General features: G+C 38.5%; 1 protein-coding gene across 1 annotated transcript in view; it reads right to left on the reverse strand.

The window, feature by feature from the left end:
• LOC309397428 (uncharacterized protein) overlaps positions 1 to 18550 on the reverse strand; it is a 603241-nt gene that overhangs the window by 183986 nt on the left and 400705 nt on the right. The window contains exon 5 of the mRNA XM_081963449.1: positions 6652 to 6778. Within this exon, the coding sequence (XP_081819575.1) occupies positions 6762 to 6778 (17 nt within the window). The 3' untranslated portion in view covers positions 6652 to 6761. The remainder of the gene's footprint in view (positions 1 to 6651; positions 6779 to 18550) is intronic.

Genomic DNA, 18550 nt, shown 5'->3' on the forward strand with positions numbered 1-18550 from the left:
ACAGACACAGACTTCAGAGGATAATCAGAACTGCAGAAAAATAATAATACTGCCAACCTGCCTTCCATTGAGGATCTGCACACCGCACAAGTCAAAAAGAGGGCTGTGGAAATATTTACAGACCCCTTGCATCCTGGACACAAATTGTTTCAACTCCTACCCTCAAAACAATGCTATAGAGCACTGCACAGCAAACAACTAAGCACAAGAACAGTTTTCCCCCGAACGTCATCACTCTACTACATAAACACTCTGCTATGCTGACAGTAGGACTGCAACTTTGTTGCTTGTATCCTTACAATTTATATTGATATTGATTGTTTCCTGATTGCTTATTTGTACCCTATGACTATCATTAAGTGTTGCACCTTATGATTCTGGATGAATGTATCTTGTCTTTTTATGTACATTGAGAGCGTACGCACCAAAGATAAATTCCTTGTGTGTCCAATCATACTTGGCCAATAAAGAATTCTATTCTATTCTATTCATTCCATATTCTATTATATTCTATTCATTCCATATTCTATTCCGTTCCATTCTAGGCTAGTCTATCTGTCATACCAATAGTTTGAGGAACAGTTACTGTCGTGGATTCCAATAATGGGCTATTCCTTGTAAAAAACAATGTAGTTAGAAAGTAGAGATAGTACAGCTTTTTTTCCTTTCGAAAAAGCACCTTTGAGATAAGTGAATCTTGGCATCCTCATTGACTTTGCTTGTCAGAGTCACCAAGGGGATCACATAACCCCAGGAAACTGCAACCGTCATAAATATAAGTCAGTTGCCGAGCACATGAATTTTGATTACATGACTATGGGGATGCTGCAATGGTCATAAGTATATAAAAAATGATCATAAATACCTTTTTTCAGTGCCCTTGTAACGTCAGTCACTAAATGAATGGATTTAAGTTAAGGGCCAGCTGTATCTAGTAGCTACCTCACTTCTGCCTTGGTAGAACTTAGCTTTTCTAAATTATAAACCATTGCAGTTATAATTAATTCATAAAATTCAGTTCATAGGGGGTCATAGACTCTATTTGGTGACCGTAGGAGGTTCCTTCAGCTGCAGAGTACCCAAGGCATGTTAGCAAGAGCGAGCAAAGTATCTTTGAGAGAACTCTCGTGAGACGGACAATACAATTTTAGCAATCTGCAGCAGAGATGAAAAAGAATTCCACCCCGCAATTTCGCTCAAAGAAAATATTGGCATTAACGCTAGCCTCAAAGGCTACTTGCTGTCAACTTTCCCCAAACAGATCTGCAAAAGAAGATAACCTGGGAAAAAAAAGTACAAAAGCGAAAACTGTGTGCAAACAGCAGTTCTTGAGTTTAGAAGCAGAGATTACATTAGGGAGATTTGTATTTAGAAAGCCTTCATTAGAGAAATAAGCATCTTGATTTAACCCTATTGGGTCTTCCTGGTTTTTCTCAACAATTTCGATGCTGTTAATCATGCTTGGCATTTGCTAGACTTCATTGGTGGAATTCTGTCCCTAGAGAGGATCATGAATGGTATAAACTAGTATAGCTAAAATGTAAAGGTTCCCCTCACACCAGGGTTAGAGGATGTAACAACAGAGTCAGGTAGAGCATTCCAGGCGTTGACCACTCTGTTGCTGAAGTCATATTTTCTGCAATCAAGTTTGGAGTGGTTTACTTTGAATTTGTATCAATTGTTTGCCCAGTCACATGGCCAGCAAGCCACTCCCACCTGGTCACATGGCCAGCAAGCCACTCCCACCTGGTCACATAGCCAGCAAGCCACTCCCACAAAGCAGGCCACACCTACAGAAGAGGTTTTAAAAAAATTTTAAACCCACCACTGCTCTGGACCCACTCGATCATATTAATGGCCGATATACAATGCGGATTCCAGGCATTTTTTCCCCCTGTTAAGATTATGGTTTGGGGGGAAAAAGAGAGAGAGGATTTCTGCTTCATTCCAGTCTCAAAATGGATTTCAGCCTTGCAGAGAAAAATACATTATTTTAGAACACTGACAGATATACCAGGCAAAGGACATTGTGCAATTATTTCATTAGTAAAAGAAACATAAGATGAGAAATATAGGCTGGTAAATTGACCGAGATGGCAGGCCTGAACAGGGTTAAGCTTTTAAACATAATTATCATTGAATGGTCATAATCTTCCAGATAGGTCCTCTCTAAACAAGCAGAGTGTGACCACCAACAAATTAAGACCAAGGTTCCACTTAGTCATTTTCATCCATTAGCCATATAACTCTATAATCTCAGATTTTACCTTGGCATTTAATCGGGTATATTTTTCTGAGCCAGGCTTCCTTAGAAAGCAAGAAGCAGAGTCTTGGTTCCTGCAAAACCTCTTTTATTTACACGACTGTGAATTCCTTTCCTTCACAGTCAGCAAACAGTCTTTCAGAGGAATGTTTAACAACACAAACCTCATCTCATTTAGAGTGCTGCCAGATAACTAGTTTCCAAAACACAGGGCAAAGTAAAACTTGGCACAGTCCCTCTTATAATCACAAACAGAACTTTCCAGATCGAATGAACAAATTGTTTCCTGCAAAAGCCCACTCCCCATTTGTTTCTCTTTTGTTCCTATGGGAGGGGCCAATCACCTCCAAGGTGTGGCTTTATTCCTAAATCAACCCTGCTTTCTTAATTGTTGTTGTCTTCTGGCAGCTCTGTGCATGCACACACTGGGAACAGGCTCCAGCTGTTCCTCTGCCTCACTGCTGTCTAGTTCCCTCTCGGCCTCCGATGCAGAGCCCTCGTCTGAGCTTTCCTCAGCCACCAGGACTGGACCATGTTCCTCCCCAACCTCCTCACTGTCTGACTCTGATGCCAGCTCTGCTGGCCGCCAGTGGCCCACAACATATATTGCTGATTTTAGCTAAGCATTTAATCTGGTATATCACGATATACCCATTGTAGTTTTCCAGAAAATGTTTTAATGTATACTTTAACACAGAACATCATTTGTGTCTGCCTGGATAATCAACACAGGAAGGAGAAGACAAGAAGGTACGTGGCCAACGGTGCATATTCCATGTTATATACAAAATTTAGAAATTAAGAAAAAGGACAGTTGTAGATTATTAAGGGCCTTTCAAAGGGTAAGAGAAAAAAATGCTCAGGCAAGCTAAAACCCTCAAAATTTGGCAAGAAAAATATATGGATGAAGAATTTTAGAGCATCCACTCTCTTTGTTGATGCAAAGAATGCAACTAATCCATAACATCCAGGTAATCCTTTGTATGAGAGTTTGCAGCTAATGCCCCATTTAAAATCATAGAAGCCTAAATCAATTTGCAAAGGATCCAGATCTCATTTCACAATTGAATAATATGTATCCCAGCATCAGGTAATGTGTGTGCGTGCGTGCATGCGTGTGTATATATATATATATATATATGATAAGGAGGCAAGCCTGTGGCTTAGTGGCTAAGACTCCTGCCTAAGATATAATACAGCCCAGGTTCAAATCCCAGTAGGGGTATGGCTAGCTGATGAGAGCCAATTAGCTCGAAATAGATCTATACTAGTCTCCCTTTATTTATTTATCAGTACAAATACAACATATATATACACATACACATACACATACACATACACACATACACACACACACACACATACATACATATGTGTTGTATTTGTGCTGATACCAGGGGTTGTAACACACATACATACATACATACATACATACATACATACATACATATGGCATATATGACATATTTTAAAAAAGGATTCAGGGTAAATGAGGAAAGAATGTTTTAAAAGAGAGAATATTAAAAACCAGTCTGAAATCAGTGATATTTAGGGTTTGGCAATTATCACTGGCTCAATGGCTAAGACACTGAGCTTGTTGATTGACAGTTCAGAGGTTCGAATCCCTAGCGCCACATAATGGAGTGAGCTCCCGTTAGTTGTCCCAGCTTCTGCCAACCTAGCAGTTTGAAAGCATATAAAAATGCAAGTAGAACAATAGGGACCACCTTTGGTGGGAAGGTAATAGCGTTCCATGCGCCTTCGGCGTTGAGTCATACCAGCCACATAACCACGGAGACATCTTTGGACAGTGATGGCTCTGGCTGGCCTGGCATAATTATAACGTCTACCTCCTGGCAAACATATTTCCTACTGGTTTTTTAGGGGGATTGTTTTTAAACTTAATTTTACAGGATATTTGTTGGGGTTTTAAATTATTTACTTAGCAGTACAGTTCTTTAAATCTTTTTATCCTCCTCTTATCTATTTATCTACTTAATAATTTTAATTGTTTAATTTTATAGCTATTTATGATGTATTTCTGATATGGACTGTACACCGCCCCGAGTCCCTTTCGGGAGAGGGGGCGGTCTATAAGCGCTTAGTAAATAAATAAATAAAAATAAATTTGGCTTTGAAATGGAGATGAGCATCGCCCCCTAGAGTCAAGAATGACTAGTACATATCTGTGAGGGGAACCTTTACCTTTAATTACCAGTGCAGTCTTAGTTCTTTCGTAGTAAATCATGTTTGGACTTAATCCAGTTCAATAAAAGTCTTGTTGCTTCCAACAAGCAAGTCCAATGGGAGAAGCCATCTTTGCTGAACAAATCAGGATTGTCTGGAATATTTTGATAGCTGATAGATTTGATAGATTAAGTGAAAAGCCAATTGATATACATTGATTAAAAAAAAAACAGGACCAAAAATAGTGCCATAATCTAATTCAAAAGTATGGGCACAATGTGATAAAAGGAGAATTCATTGCAGGAATGTGCATTGCAGAAAAAGAGAACTGAAGGAATTAGCCAAGGTCAGAGTTCCCTTTGAAAAAAACTTTTCTTACAAAACTATATAGGCATTGCATGAATAGGATGAATGCATTTGTTACCTCTTAACTTAGAGGTCACACCAAACTGTTCTTCTTATTGTTTAAGAATGTTGGGTTCCGTGGAAAATGGGACGGGTGGATTACACAGGGAATATGGTATGTATGTTAGTGTTTACTCAAATCTCATCCAGAGCAGTTCTTTGACATTAGATGATGTTATCATGCTTAGTTCTCCTCCTCCATAGGGATGGATCCCAGCTGGAGAAGTCCTAAAATGCAAGCTGTTCCTTACCATCTGCCAATTTAGGATGTAGTTGCAACTGAAGCTGCACAATGCTTTTGCAGAGAAGGATAACTGTATATTATTTATTTACATCTACATTTGGATTTTCATGTTTTAGGATAGACAAGCAGAGGTGAAATTCAGCAGGCTCTGACAGGTTCTGGAAAACCAGTAGCGGAAACTTTGAGCAGTTCTGAGAACCGGCAAATACCACCTCTGGCTGGCCCCAGGAGTGGGGAGGGAATGGAGATTTTGCAATATCCTTCCCCCAGGAGTGGAGAGGGAATGGGTTTTTTGCAGTATCCTTGCCCTTTCACACCCACCAAGCCATGCCCACAGAACCGGTAGGAAGAAACATTTGGATTTCACCACTGTAGACAAGTATAATGTCCTTATAACAGTATGGTTCTCTTGTGTATCTAAGAAGCCACTCAACACATTCTCCCAACGAGGACCCCATGTTTAAAAATAATAAAGCTTTCTGAAATCAGTTTACTTTTCACAGAAACCAAGTCTCCATTTTGTGTAACCAAAGTTACAATAAAAAAAAAATGGGCACAAAATGCAGTTTCCTTTGAGGTGTCAATAACAAAAAGATCTATTTGGGTGACCGTTTAGCTATTGATGTCATTCTTTCAGCAAGCAGGATTTCACACTTTGAAGTTGTTGTAGAGTTTTTGTTTTTGTTCAGATATTTACACTGATTCAAAACAAGCAAACAAACCCACAGTAGACCCTTCACGTGTCAATTTTGAGACACGCAAACATTAACCACCCTAATTTGAAACAGCTTGTCAAGACCTGTATCAAATGGATTTAATAATGTCGGCATGAGATATGACTTTTTTTTCTTGCATATTAATGTGCCTTTTGGGATTTATGTTAACTGTCTGTTACAAGGAACAAAGCACAGGATTCTATTTACTTTCTTCTTCTACCCCCCTGCTGCCCCCCCCCTGCCAAAATCTGCAGCCATTGGATTCATGATTACCAATGCCTCATCTACTCATCTTCAGATAAAACACTTGAGAAATTTTAAGAAAAACCATTCTTCTTCTCCCTCCTCTTCTTCCCTTTTCTTCTTTCTTCTTTCTTTCTTCTTTCTTCTTCTTCTTTTCTTTCTCCTCCTCATCTTCTCCTTTCTGCCCTTCTGTTTCTTTCTACTTCCTCCTTCCCCCTTCCCCCTCCTTCCTTCACTTCCCTTCTCCTTTCTTCTTTGTCTACATCAAACTTTAAATTGCCAGAATGAAGTCACCTTCTTGGCTTTGTCATTACCCCCAAATAAGTCATTATCCGTACATGTTTCTGGTAATAGCCAACATACTAGCAGATGAGCCCGGCTCTGTGGCTCTCCACATTCATGGCCTGTTGTTATCCTCTAAGAAGCTCCACATATTGGTTTTAAATTTAGGTGCTCCAACTTGGACTATTGTCAAAAATCCTCTCTGATCTTCATGAGTTCCTATTGAATTTTGTAAGACTTCCTTCCTTACGCATCAACAAACTTGGCCCTCTACATCCTATGAGACAATAAACACAGTCCTATTATCTTACCTTAGACTGTAACAGAATGAGAGATTTGGGCAGGAGGGTTACTCTGCCTCTTCCACACCCTCTTCAGAGTTCATATAGATGTAAGGAGACTCAATGTAGCAGCACCAAAGCTATGGTTTCTGCAGGCCTGTGACAGAAACAGTGTGATGGGTACATATGCATGTATGTATGCAGCAAATGTGGTTTGAAAAGAACCATTTGCATTTAAATCTGTACATTGGGAATTATTGTTTCAACAACACTTGTGAAGAAGAGGCAATGATACATACAGAAAAGAAAGTAAGGTAGAATTATGCATAATAACTAGGACAAAAATAATGTTAGTTTGATGTGTAATTTTATAAGTTGATACAGGGAAAAGCATGTCTTTAGATGGCTTGATTCTCAAGGCATTCTTAAACACCAGAAAGAGCATCTTAAGTTGAGGTTTCAAATGAACCCAATTTTAATATGTATTTAAAATTCCACAAGATTATATGTTGTTTTGCTCTATCAGTTAAAGATATTTTCCATTAGCATTCATTGGCAAGTTATATGCCCTGTGTAAATTGTATAGAAAAGAACCATCATAACACACTTGAACTATTGAACAGTTAATTTGCTTGCTTGCTTTTTTTAAAGCATCCCAGTTCTTATATTATTCCATCTCTTATCTATCTATCTATCTATCTATCTATCTATCTGTCTGTCTGTCTGTCTGTCTGTCTGTCTGTCTGTCTGTCTGTCTATCTATCTCTATCTATCTATCTATCTATCTATCTATCTATCTATCTATCTTTCTATCTATCATCTATCTATCTATCTATCTATCTATCTATCTATCTATCTATCTATCTATCATTATCATCTATCTATCTATCATTATCATCTATCTATCTATCTATCTATCATCTATCTATCTATCATTATCATCTATCTATCTATCATTATCATCTATCTATCTATCTATCTATCTATCATCTATCTATCTATCTATCTATCTATCTATCTATCTATCTATCTATCTATCATCTATCTAGTCATCCATTAGCTTGAATATCTGACTAGATGGGAGACATCCAGATCTCAGAGACCATCTTGTTCCAGAAGGCAGTCTTGGTAGAGAGAAGGCACACTTCCAAAGTTCTGAGAGAGTATTACTTCAATTGAAGAAATTTAGAGTATGTTATCTCTGTAGGATCAAAGTGGCCAAGCAGATACTGTGAGGGGAGAAAGGTCCCTCAACTAATTAGTCATTTTGCCACAAAAGGCAAAATGGGCAACAATTAGACCAAGTTGCAGTAGTCGGCCCACAGGTGCCTGGAACATGAGTGACTGACTGACTGAAGTATAGGCTCAACTCTTTTTTCTAACTTACTTATATTTAGGTACAGGATGATTTACACACCAGAGAACTTCAAATTTCTCACTCAAGTTGGAACCCAGCCAGGTTTGCAAAGACCTTTCCATAAATAAATGCCTTCTTAAAACACAAGCATTCAACAAACTTCTAATGAAACTGACTGGCAGTAGTTATAAAGGAGGCCAAAGAGATTGCTCCTGTGCGAAGTTCAGAAATTGTTAGAGAAATCACACCTGAACATATGGTACTTAGAACCATTGGCTGAAGGTACCAAAAAGGATAGTTAATGAGTTGGAAAAAGGGAGAATCAATTGTTATCATATAACAAACTTATATCCAGAACACCTTAACTAGTCAAAATGCTGCTGTCTATGTTAAAGATTGAAATAGAGGAGGGAGGGAGGGAGGGAGGGAGGGAAGGAAGGAAGGAAGGAAGGAAGGAAGGAAGGAAGGAAGGAAGGAAGGAAGGAAGGAAGGACCGATAGGAATAAAAACACTAAACAACCAAATGAAGTTTACAATAGAAATAGAAATAAGTATCATTCATGAAGTATTATAATTTGGTGTATGTGTATATACAAACATGCATACATACATATACGCCTGCACACACACACACACACACACACTTCATTCCCTTTCATATGCACACAAGTGTATACACAAGTGTACACAAAGTTGAGGTATAAAAGGTTTTCCTGCTCTTTTTCTTTTTGTTTATAATCTACAAAGTAGTGTGGGAGTTTGACAGCTCTTATATAGATTTATCCATGCAGAGACCCAAAAAAGAAGATATTAATATTTATAATCCACCATGCATTAGTGCCTCTCAGAGCCAGATTCAATCAATACAACAAGAAAAAACAGCAAAACCGAACAAGTACTAAAGGTGAATTCACAGTATATAGCAACAAAACTTCACAAAACAAATATGAATGGAATGATAACTTAAGAATGAATTATAACTGCTTGGCCAAGCAAAAGAGATGGTGAGAAAGAGGGAGAGAGGAATAAATCTGTTCACATTTACTATCTGAATGAAGCTGGGGTTGTCTTATCAAAACCTTTCAAAATTAGAATAGTACAATCATGGTCTATGGAGATTCTTAGTCATCCAGGTCATGCTTGTCCCAAAGGTGCTTTTTTCAAGATGCAACTGGTCTTCCTTGGTTTTTCCTTGAAGATGTTTCACTTCTCATCCAAGGTCTAACAGTCAGTTCTGGCAGAACTGAGGAAGCCTCTTTGATGAGAAGTGAAGCATCAAAAGCATCATCAAAAAAGCACAACAAAGAATGCTTTTTTCTGCGCCAACTCAGAAAGCTCAAACTGCCCAGTTATTGAGTCTGTCATCTGCACCTCTGTGATCTGACTCTGCAACCCAACAAGACAGACACAGACTTCAGAGGATAATTAGAACTTCAGAAAAAACAATTGCTACCAACCTGCCTTACATTGAGGATCTGTACACTGCACGAGTCAAAAAGAGGGCTGTGAAAATATCCACAGGCTCCTCACATCCTGGACATAAATTGTTTCAACTTCTGCCCTCAAAATGATGCTATATAGCACTGCACACCAGAACAACTAGACAAAGGAACAGTTTTTTTTCCTGAAGGCCATCACTCTGCCAAACAAATAATTTTCTTACAACACTGTCAAACTACTAAGTGTGCATTGCTATTACTATTAATCTGCTCAAGAATAAGGTTCTACATTTAGGCAATAAAAACAAAAATGTACAGGTACAGTATAGGTGCTATCTTGCTCAACAGTAGTAACTGTGAAAGGGATCTTGGAATACTGCATTCAGTTTTGGTCACCACGATGTAGAAAAGATGTGGAGACTCTAGAAAGAGTGCAGAGAAGAGCAACAAAGTTGATTAGGGGACTGGAGGCTAAAACATGAAGAACGGTTACAGGAACTGGCTATGTCTAGTTTAATAGAAAGAAGGACTAGGGGAGACATAATAGCAGTCTTCCAATATCTCAGGGGTTGCCACAAAGAAGAGGGAGTCAAACTATTCTCCAAGGCACCTGAGGGTAGAACAAGAAGCAATGGGTGGAAACTAATCAAGGAGAGAAGCAACTTAGAACTGAGGAGACATTTCCTGACAGTTAGAACAATTAATTAGTGGAACAGCTTGCCTCCAGAAGTTGTGAATGCCCCAACACTGGAAATCTTTAAGAAGATGTTGGATATCCATTTGTCTGAAATGATATGGGGTTTCCTGCCGAGGCAGGGGGTTGGACTAGAAGACCTCCAAGGTCCCTTCCAACTCTGCTATTGTATTTCATTGTAGATGCACCAAAGACAAATGCCTTGTGCGTCAATCACACTTGGCCAATAAAGAATTCTATTCTATTCAAGGAAACACAAAGTCCAGTTGCCTTTTGAAAAAGCAACCTTCGGGACTGCCATTATAGTATTGAAGCTGGAAACTGCACTGTAAAAAGGAAAGAGTTTCAGAACTTGAGGGATAATTTCATTTTAATCTGCACAGGAGTAGCAATTAGGAACACACACACACACACACACACACAAAGCCATGGCCTGATTTATGTTACAAATTTTACATCAAAGATATTTTGCAAAAATACAGCAATCCTGCTAGATAATCTGCAGCTCATATTGTCATAATTGGTCATGACAAGAAATGCTGTAATTTTTTTATTTTCTTTTTATCACCACCTTCCCTTTCTTTCCGACACTCAAATATACCTTTGTCACTTGCAGAATCCAACAGCCCTTTGAAATGCCTTGAAAGGAATCTTTGGTGGGTTTCAGAAGAAATTGCACTGGTGACTTGCTGTTATATATTTTCTTCTTTTATTCCCAGCCCCACTTCCTTTCTGATGTTTTTCTATGGCAAGATAGTTTTACAAATTGTGCAACCCAGCAGTCGTATCGTAGTTTCAAATGTTTGCTTCAAGGATGAGGTTTCCAGTGACTTCATTTGGAGGAGCCTTTTTTTTTTTTTTTTTGATTGCTTCAATTGCTACAATTTGAATATAATATTGCTTTGCGGGAGATAGAAGCAAAAAGAGAATGCAGATCTCTTAAGGCCTCTTGGTTTATTCCAGAGAAGAGATAATAGAGTTTGAAAGCAATGCGATTGTTCCATATTTTGGAGAAACGTCTCTAGCTCAGTTCAGATACACCGTGCAAAGCTTTGGAATGTCTGTCTGTCTGTCTGTCTGTCTAGCCAACTGTGTAGCACTTAGCAGTAGCATTTAGACTTATATACCACATCATAGTGCTTTTACAGCCCTCTCTAAATGGTTTACAAGATCAGCATATTGCCCCAACAATTTGAGTCCTCATTTTACCCAATTTGGGAGGATGGAAGGCTGAGTCAACCTTGAGCCAGTGAGCTTTGAACTGCTGAACTGCAGCTAGCAGGCAACTGAAGTAGCCTGCAGTAGTGCACTCCAAATACTGTGCCACCTTGGCTCTGTCTGGCTAACTAGTGAGGTCTCCTTTATTTTCACTGCATTTCCTCCACTTGCTCTCTCTCTTTATCTATTTATTTATGAGTTTAATCTGCCAGCACAGCCCAAGCAGATTCCAGATGCCCTACAGATTCAAAAACTTAAACCAAAATGATGGCCAATAACACTACAATGAAAATTAAGCCACTAAATTGATAATGCAATCTAAACATAAAATATAAACATAACACATAAAATAATATAAAATATAAAAATAAAATATAAAAATAATTCAAAAATAAATAAATGAAAAAAGCAAGCATGCAAACAAAGAAACAAACTCAACAGACTCAATGGAAAACTGGATACTTTTCTGCTGTCAGTTTTTTATATAAAAATTATAATCATTTATGCTGAAGATTGACACTGATGATTCCAATACAGTGGAACAGATCTTCTGGAACAGCCAAGATTATTAGCTTTTGGATGGTCAGGAGTGGAAGATCTAACCACAGAAGAGAGTTGGGGAGCTATTCCAAATGAAGAAGTTTTTGGCAGAAGGGTTTCCCTGCCCCCCCACCCCCACCCCCGTACAAATAGCTTTTGGAAATAGTACTTTGCCTTTTATACATGTTAATGTTTCTTTTTTATTGTGATATACCTTCCATCTGAGGGTCATCCCTATTTGCCCCTATGTCTTCAATTGACCAACAGTTTCTATTTTCATTTAGTGTTTATTGATTAATCAAACAACCAGCTCAAGTCACAAAACATCAGCAGGATAATAAAAAGGGGGAAATTAATACAGTACACATAAAAATGTTCAATAACATAATCATGTAAGATCATCTCCTTTGCAATTGACCTCAGTCTGGTCTAGGTGGGAACTCAGTTTAGTTTAGTTTATTGCCATTGCACATTGTACAACAAAATTGAATGCCATCTTCAGTGTATATTATAACTATAAAAATAAAAATACAAAGACACATCCTTCACATGCTATATAATTGAAATTGAAAACCCGATATTGCATTAATATTGCACTATACCATAGAATTCAATATAGTTGCTGCTTTAGGATAGAAGCTGTTTTTCAGTCGATTTGTCCTTGTTTTTATTATCCTGTACCGTCTGCCAGATGGTAATAGTTCAAAAAAAGGGTGCCCAGGATGCAATGTTTTTTTTTAAAGAAAATTTTGAATTTTCTTAAGGCAGCGGGAGCTATAAAGCTCTTCCAAAGAGGGGAGAGGGCAACCAATGATCCTCTGGGCAATGGCATTAACCCCTCTGGAGCGCTGTCCTATTTGCCACTGTGAAATTGGCAAATCATACACAGGTGCAGTAAGTTAAGATACGCTCTATGGTGCAGCGATAGAAGATCACCAGCACTTTTTCGTTCAGTTGCTGTTTCCTGAGAAGTCTCAGGTAATATAATCTCTGCTGGGTTCTTTTGACTGGTGCTGCAATGTGAGTTGCCCCAGGTCCTCTTTTAGGATAACACCCACAAATGTAAAACTGGCCACTTGCTCCACTTGGTCTCCATAGATAAGCAAGGGCTGGATGTCTGATCTATTTCTTCTATAGTCCATTATAAGCTCCTTGGTCTTATTGGTGTTAAGGACCAAGTTATTGTCTTCACACCACAAAAGCAATTAGTCCACCTCATCTCTATAGGCAGACTCATCTGAGTCCCACCACCGTTGTATTCAATTCAACTCTCAATTGAATTGGCTACCAACTATAACATGATTGACCATGTTCAGCACACTCCATAAAGTCTGTATTTTCCAAGCAATGGCTACCAAGCTGAATATGCCGTGCTCATAGATTGATATATAAATATAGGACTTAAACGTAGGTTGATTTAGCCTGCCAATTCAATCAGTTAAAGTCTGAGTGCAGATGGCATTTCCAGATACAGAATGCCATTTCCTTTGAAGCTAACTTGACAATGAGAGCCAGGAGTTTTCAGGTACATTTTAAAAAAAAGAAATTCAGAAAATAGAAAGCACAATGCACAAAGACTGCAATGTTTTTGCATTCCCCAGAAAGACCTCCAAAAACACTACATCAGCCACATAAGTCTCTGAGGACAGAGTAAAAATATTCAGTTGATGGCCAAATTGTTAATACTTTAACTGGGAAAGAAAAATATACATTTCTGAGGCTTACTCAAGAACAGAACAAGTCTAATTTTATGATTAACCATAAATTGAAAACCACACTGGAGAGATATAAATATTTGTTTTCATAGATTTTCACGGGTGTAGGTATGCTGGTTTTGTTGTATTCGGGTCTTTTCCCATGTAGGATTGAGATTGTCTTGGCAACGTTTCGGCAAGATCTCACTTGCCATCTTCAGGCTTGGGCTTAAAATGGGAACTTAAAATGGGAACTTAAACTTAAACTTAAACTTTATATAATTCTTGGATATTTTCCCACAACAGGAGTTAATGAAACATCCAGTTCACCCCTCCTCCCCGAATAGTTAAGTAAGTCAAACATCTCAGTCATTTGCTTACTTTACCATTTTTTCCTCTGATAAATTCTATTTTGTCTGACTGGTTTCCTTTCCTGTACATTTCATCCAGTGGTGCAGAAACATTTCACCCAATAATGTTGTTTCAGCTGGTTTTAATTTAAGACATTTTCTTGAAGTCACTGCAGAAACCTCAAACAAGTATGAGAAAATGACCAGTCAGGGTTAGCCAAAGAAAAGGAGAGGAGCCGGTAGAAACATAGAACACTTTTTAGACAGTCATGTTTCTGTTATGATAATAATTACTTACTTCTCTAAAGCCACAATAGATCCTGAGTAAATTACATCCTGCCACCACTTTTATACATATAATGGATTGATTCTATTGTGTCTAAAATGTTACCCACTTTTGACTGCAAAAATTCAGTGGGACCCATACAACATCAGAATCTGATCCCATGGGAATCTCTCATGCTACCCAAATTATCTGACAATTCTCACTTTCCTGGTGATAAGGAAGGAGTTCTTTTGGGCACACCATCTGCCATATTGTTGGATTAATACTAAAAACAACAGAAAACCACTATCTGAATGGTGTGGTCCATACAATTCAGAATAAATTAACAGAATAATAGAATAACAGAATTGGAAGGGACCTTGGAGGTCTTCTAGTCCAACTCCCTGCTCAAACAGGAGACCCTATACTATTTCAGACAAATGGCTCTCCAGTTTCTTTTTAAAAGTGTCCAGTGATGGAGCACTCACAACGTCTGAAGGCAAACAGTTCCACTGATTTATTGTTCTCATTGTTAGGAAATTTCTCTTTAGTTTTAGGTTTCTTCTCTCCTTGTTTAGTTTCCATCATTACTTCTTGTCCTGCCCTATTTAGAAAATAGGTTGATCCCCTCTTCTTTGTGGCAGCCCCTTAAATATTGGAACACTGCTATCATGTCACCCATAGTCTGTTTTTTTTAAAAACTAGACTAGATCTACCCAATTCCCCAAATTGGAACATAACCCCTTATCTGGTAGTCTTAGTAATACCTAAGTCTAATTCCAGTTCATTCTTAAAAACACCCAACACCCATTGTTCTACCTACCTATCAATGTCTCAAACACTTTAACTCTTAACTGATCCCTCTTTGCGTAGTTGTCTAAATTATGGAGGTATCTCATGTTGACTTTCTTGACTAAATAAATAGTTAAGGTTACAACAATATGAAATAGAAATACCATTCACTCAATGGTGTCATAAACACAGCCTGCCACAATGAATCACATGAAAGTTGAAAAGATCCTACCCAGTTGCAATGCAGTCAAGAAACTGAGGTTAAACAAACACTGACCTTGCAAGTTATATGAACCAGGTCAATGAAGGCTGACACAGAGGAGCTTGTACATCATTCTAAGCCTGTTGTGGTTTGTGTGGCTTAGTGTTTACTGGGAAGTGTGTGTGTGTGTGTGTGTGTCTGTCTGTGTGTGGTGTACAGTGTTTGTGGTTTGTAAACTGGAGTCTATATTTAGAGTGTTGTGCCAATTATAATTTATTCAGTAAGCTTTGGTTAAAGATACTATGGATTAACACAGTCTATGAACTTAGTCTCATTGATAACTTCTCTAGAGAGCTAGTGAGGGACACTGGCAAGCTTCCATGGATCATTAAAATGGACCTTCCATGAACTTCAGCCTGAATATTTGTCAACACCAGTGGATGAATTGGCTCCTTCAGAATGCATAATTTGCAAACAAATTCTAAACTCCATAGTTCCAATGCAGGGACAAGTTTAAAACTACTATGAGATCTCAGAAAGTATTTTGTTTTCCTAATGTAAAATTAAAAGAAAGGGGTCTGCTTTCAGACAGACTGCTTAAACTCTTTTCTTCTGGTTTTATATTTAATATCTTCAAATGACTACTACAACAACAATTTATTGTTATAGTCTTAGACCAGCAACCAGAACAAATAAAAGCACTCAGTACATATACATTTCCCACCATAGCGATATTGTGTAACTATTGTGCAAACCCTTTGCACTGCTTAGTCACTTATCTTTTAGCATTGAACCTACAATGGGCCACACAATTTAGGGATTGTAGCTATCTTATAGTCAGACCGTGTATAATTGATACTGGATTTTATTATAGATTTTAGTAATTATTTATTATTTTTTACTACACATGTTAAGTGTATATACACTGAGTGCTTTTAATTGTTCTGGTCACTGGTCTAAGACTGTAATAATACATTGTTGCTGTTGTTTATATACACTTAAAACTTCTACCCTGTTTCCTTGAAAATAATACCTTCCAAGATAATAAGGCCAATCAGGCTTTTGAGCGCATGCACTAAAATAAGCCCTCTCCCAAAAATAAGCCCGCCCTCAAAATATTGCAACAAAGCAGCAGCCATAAGTGACCATGCTCGCCGTCTCCTACAACTCAAAAATAATAAGACCTCCCTGAAAATAAGGCCAAGAGCTTATTTCGGGGATCAAAAGAAAATAAGACCCTATCTTACTTTCGGGAAAACACAGGTAGTATAAAGTACTAAATGACAACTAAAATCTATAATAAAATCCAGTGTCAATTATACATGGTTCAATGTAGGTTCAATGCTAAAAGTAAAATGCCTCTTCTAGAAATCAAGAACGGTGGGAAAGAAGGAGAGGCAGGAAACACATTATAAAAAGCTATGGCGTGTAGACAGAAGGGTATGTTTGGGTCTGCAGTCAGAATTCTTTCTTTGACTGATCAACATGTAAATACCATAAAGCAAAGAATAGTCCCCCTACTTTGGTATGTCCGTGGGAGAGGAGAGGAGCGTGGGAGGGGAAAAGTTGAACAGGAGACTGGTAGAATAGTTGCTATATTTTAGCGTGAGGCTTCAACTGAACGCACAACGACCCTTATGTTTTGGATAGTCAGCATTTTGCATGGGTCCTTTTTTCCACTTAAAAAAACCCCCATATATATAATTAAACATCTCTTAAAGAATGAAGCTAAGCTTGAAACTATAAAGGAGAACAAAATGCACAGAGATATTTCTTCCTTTAATAGTTTGGAAATTACCACAGCAGCAGCAATATTGTGACTTTCAGGAGGCCAAATCAGAATTATATAAATATTGAAAGAGCAGAATCAACATTTCTATTTCGCCCCCATTCCCATATGCCTGAGGGAGAGGGGGGAGGGAAGAGGGAAGGGAGGAAAATCCATAAATTCTTATTACTGCCACACATACAACCACCATCCCTTCCTGGAGATGAAGTTCAAGAATTTCCTCATTATAGAAAGGAGGGAATGGGGGTTTCAATTTACAAATGGAAAGGCTGTTATTGGGCAACAGCTGTTTATAGTTAACTATAACCCATAGTTAAAGCGTTTAAAGTCTGCTTCGCATTTAGCTGGCTTGCGGGATGATGGGCAGGCATAAGGAAAAGAATGTATCCAGGCAAAGTTAACCCCTTGTTGAATCTGGAACAAGAGCTCTGTGGAAATAAGACCAAAGGGAGTCCTACGGCCAATGGGGCAGAGAAAAGGGGCCAGAGTGACTGAATGTGAAGCAACGGTGGGCTTCAAAAATTTTAGCAAGAGGTTCTCTACGTAGGCATGGTCTAGTCGGCCTCCTGCACTATGGCAGGGGGGTGTTTTTGCTCTCCCCGGGCTCCGGAGGTTTTCCTTGAGCCTCAGGGAAGGCGAAATCAGCTTCCCCCAGGTCCATCTCCGGCCTTCCTGCACTTCCTTGCATCCAAAACATGCTGCATGGGGACTCCTGGGAAGGGTGGGTGGGATGGGCAAAGCCAGCCAGAACTGGGATTTGGGGATTCTCCTGAACCCCTGCGAATGCCCAGCAGCCCACCCCTGATTGTAGACTGTCTGTGCTTTTGTTTTCCTGTCCCAAAAGTTCAGGATGAAGGAGAGGTAAACATTTCCTGAAGAAAATCATGGGAAGCTTTGCCAGAACCATTTACAAACCAGCTCAGAGGAACAGCTTGAAAATTATTATTATTATTATTATTATTATTATTATTATTATTATTATTATTATTATTATTATTATTATTTTCGTTCATGGGCTAACGAGAAGCCTATTTTCTGCTGGGGTTCTTTTTTCCTAAGTATGATTCTATTCATTGATGAGCATGTGTTTTAAAATATCCCTCATTAACAAATCGACTTTCCTTTTGTGCAACGTTGTAGGCCAGAGAGCGCTTAATGAGAAGGAAATCGTCTGACTATCCTTAAGCATGAATGACTAGATCTTTGACCATCACCTCCACGATGGTCAAACCAATAAGAAGCCAAAGCTGTTGCATGTCAGCAGTCAAGATTTCAATGGTTAGTTGTTAAAAGAGAAGAAATAAGGAAGTTATTTGCACGGAATGCATAGCTAAAGGGAGATACCAGAATGACTTGGGAACAAAAAAGGGAGGGAAGTATATTTGGGCTTACTAATTATTCTTCGGAGCCTCTTGGAAGAGATGGAGGAGGGAATGGCATGGAATGTAGCTGGCCTCAGTCACCCCAGAGACACATGCTAAGCTAATTTCTCAGCAGGCTTGTTATTATTTCTTTTGCGAAAGAGAGGAAAAATGATCTGTAAGCATATTCTGTACTTTTGGAAACGTTCTAACTCCTACCAAGTGGAA

The sequence above is a fragment of the Natrix helvetica genome, assembly GCF_964273705.1.
Source record: "Natrix helvetica genome assembly, chromosome: 10".
NCBI lineage: Eukaryota > Metazoa > Chordata > Lepidosauria > Squamata > Natricidae > Natrix > Natrix helvetica.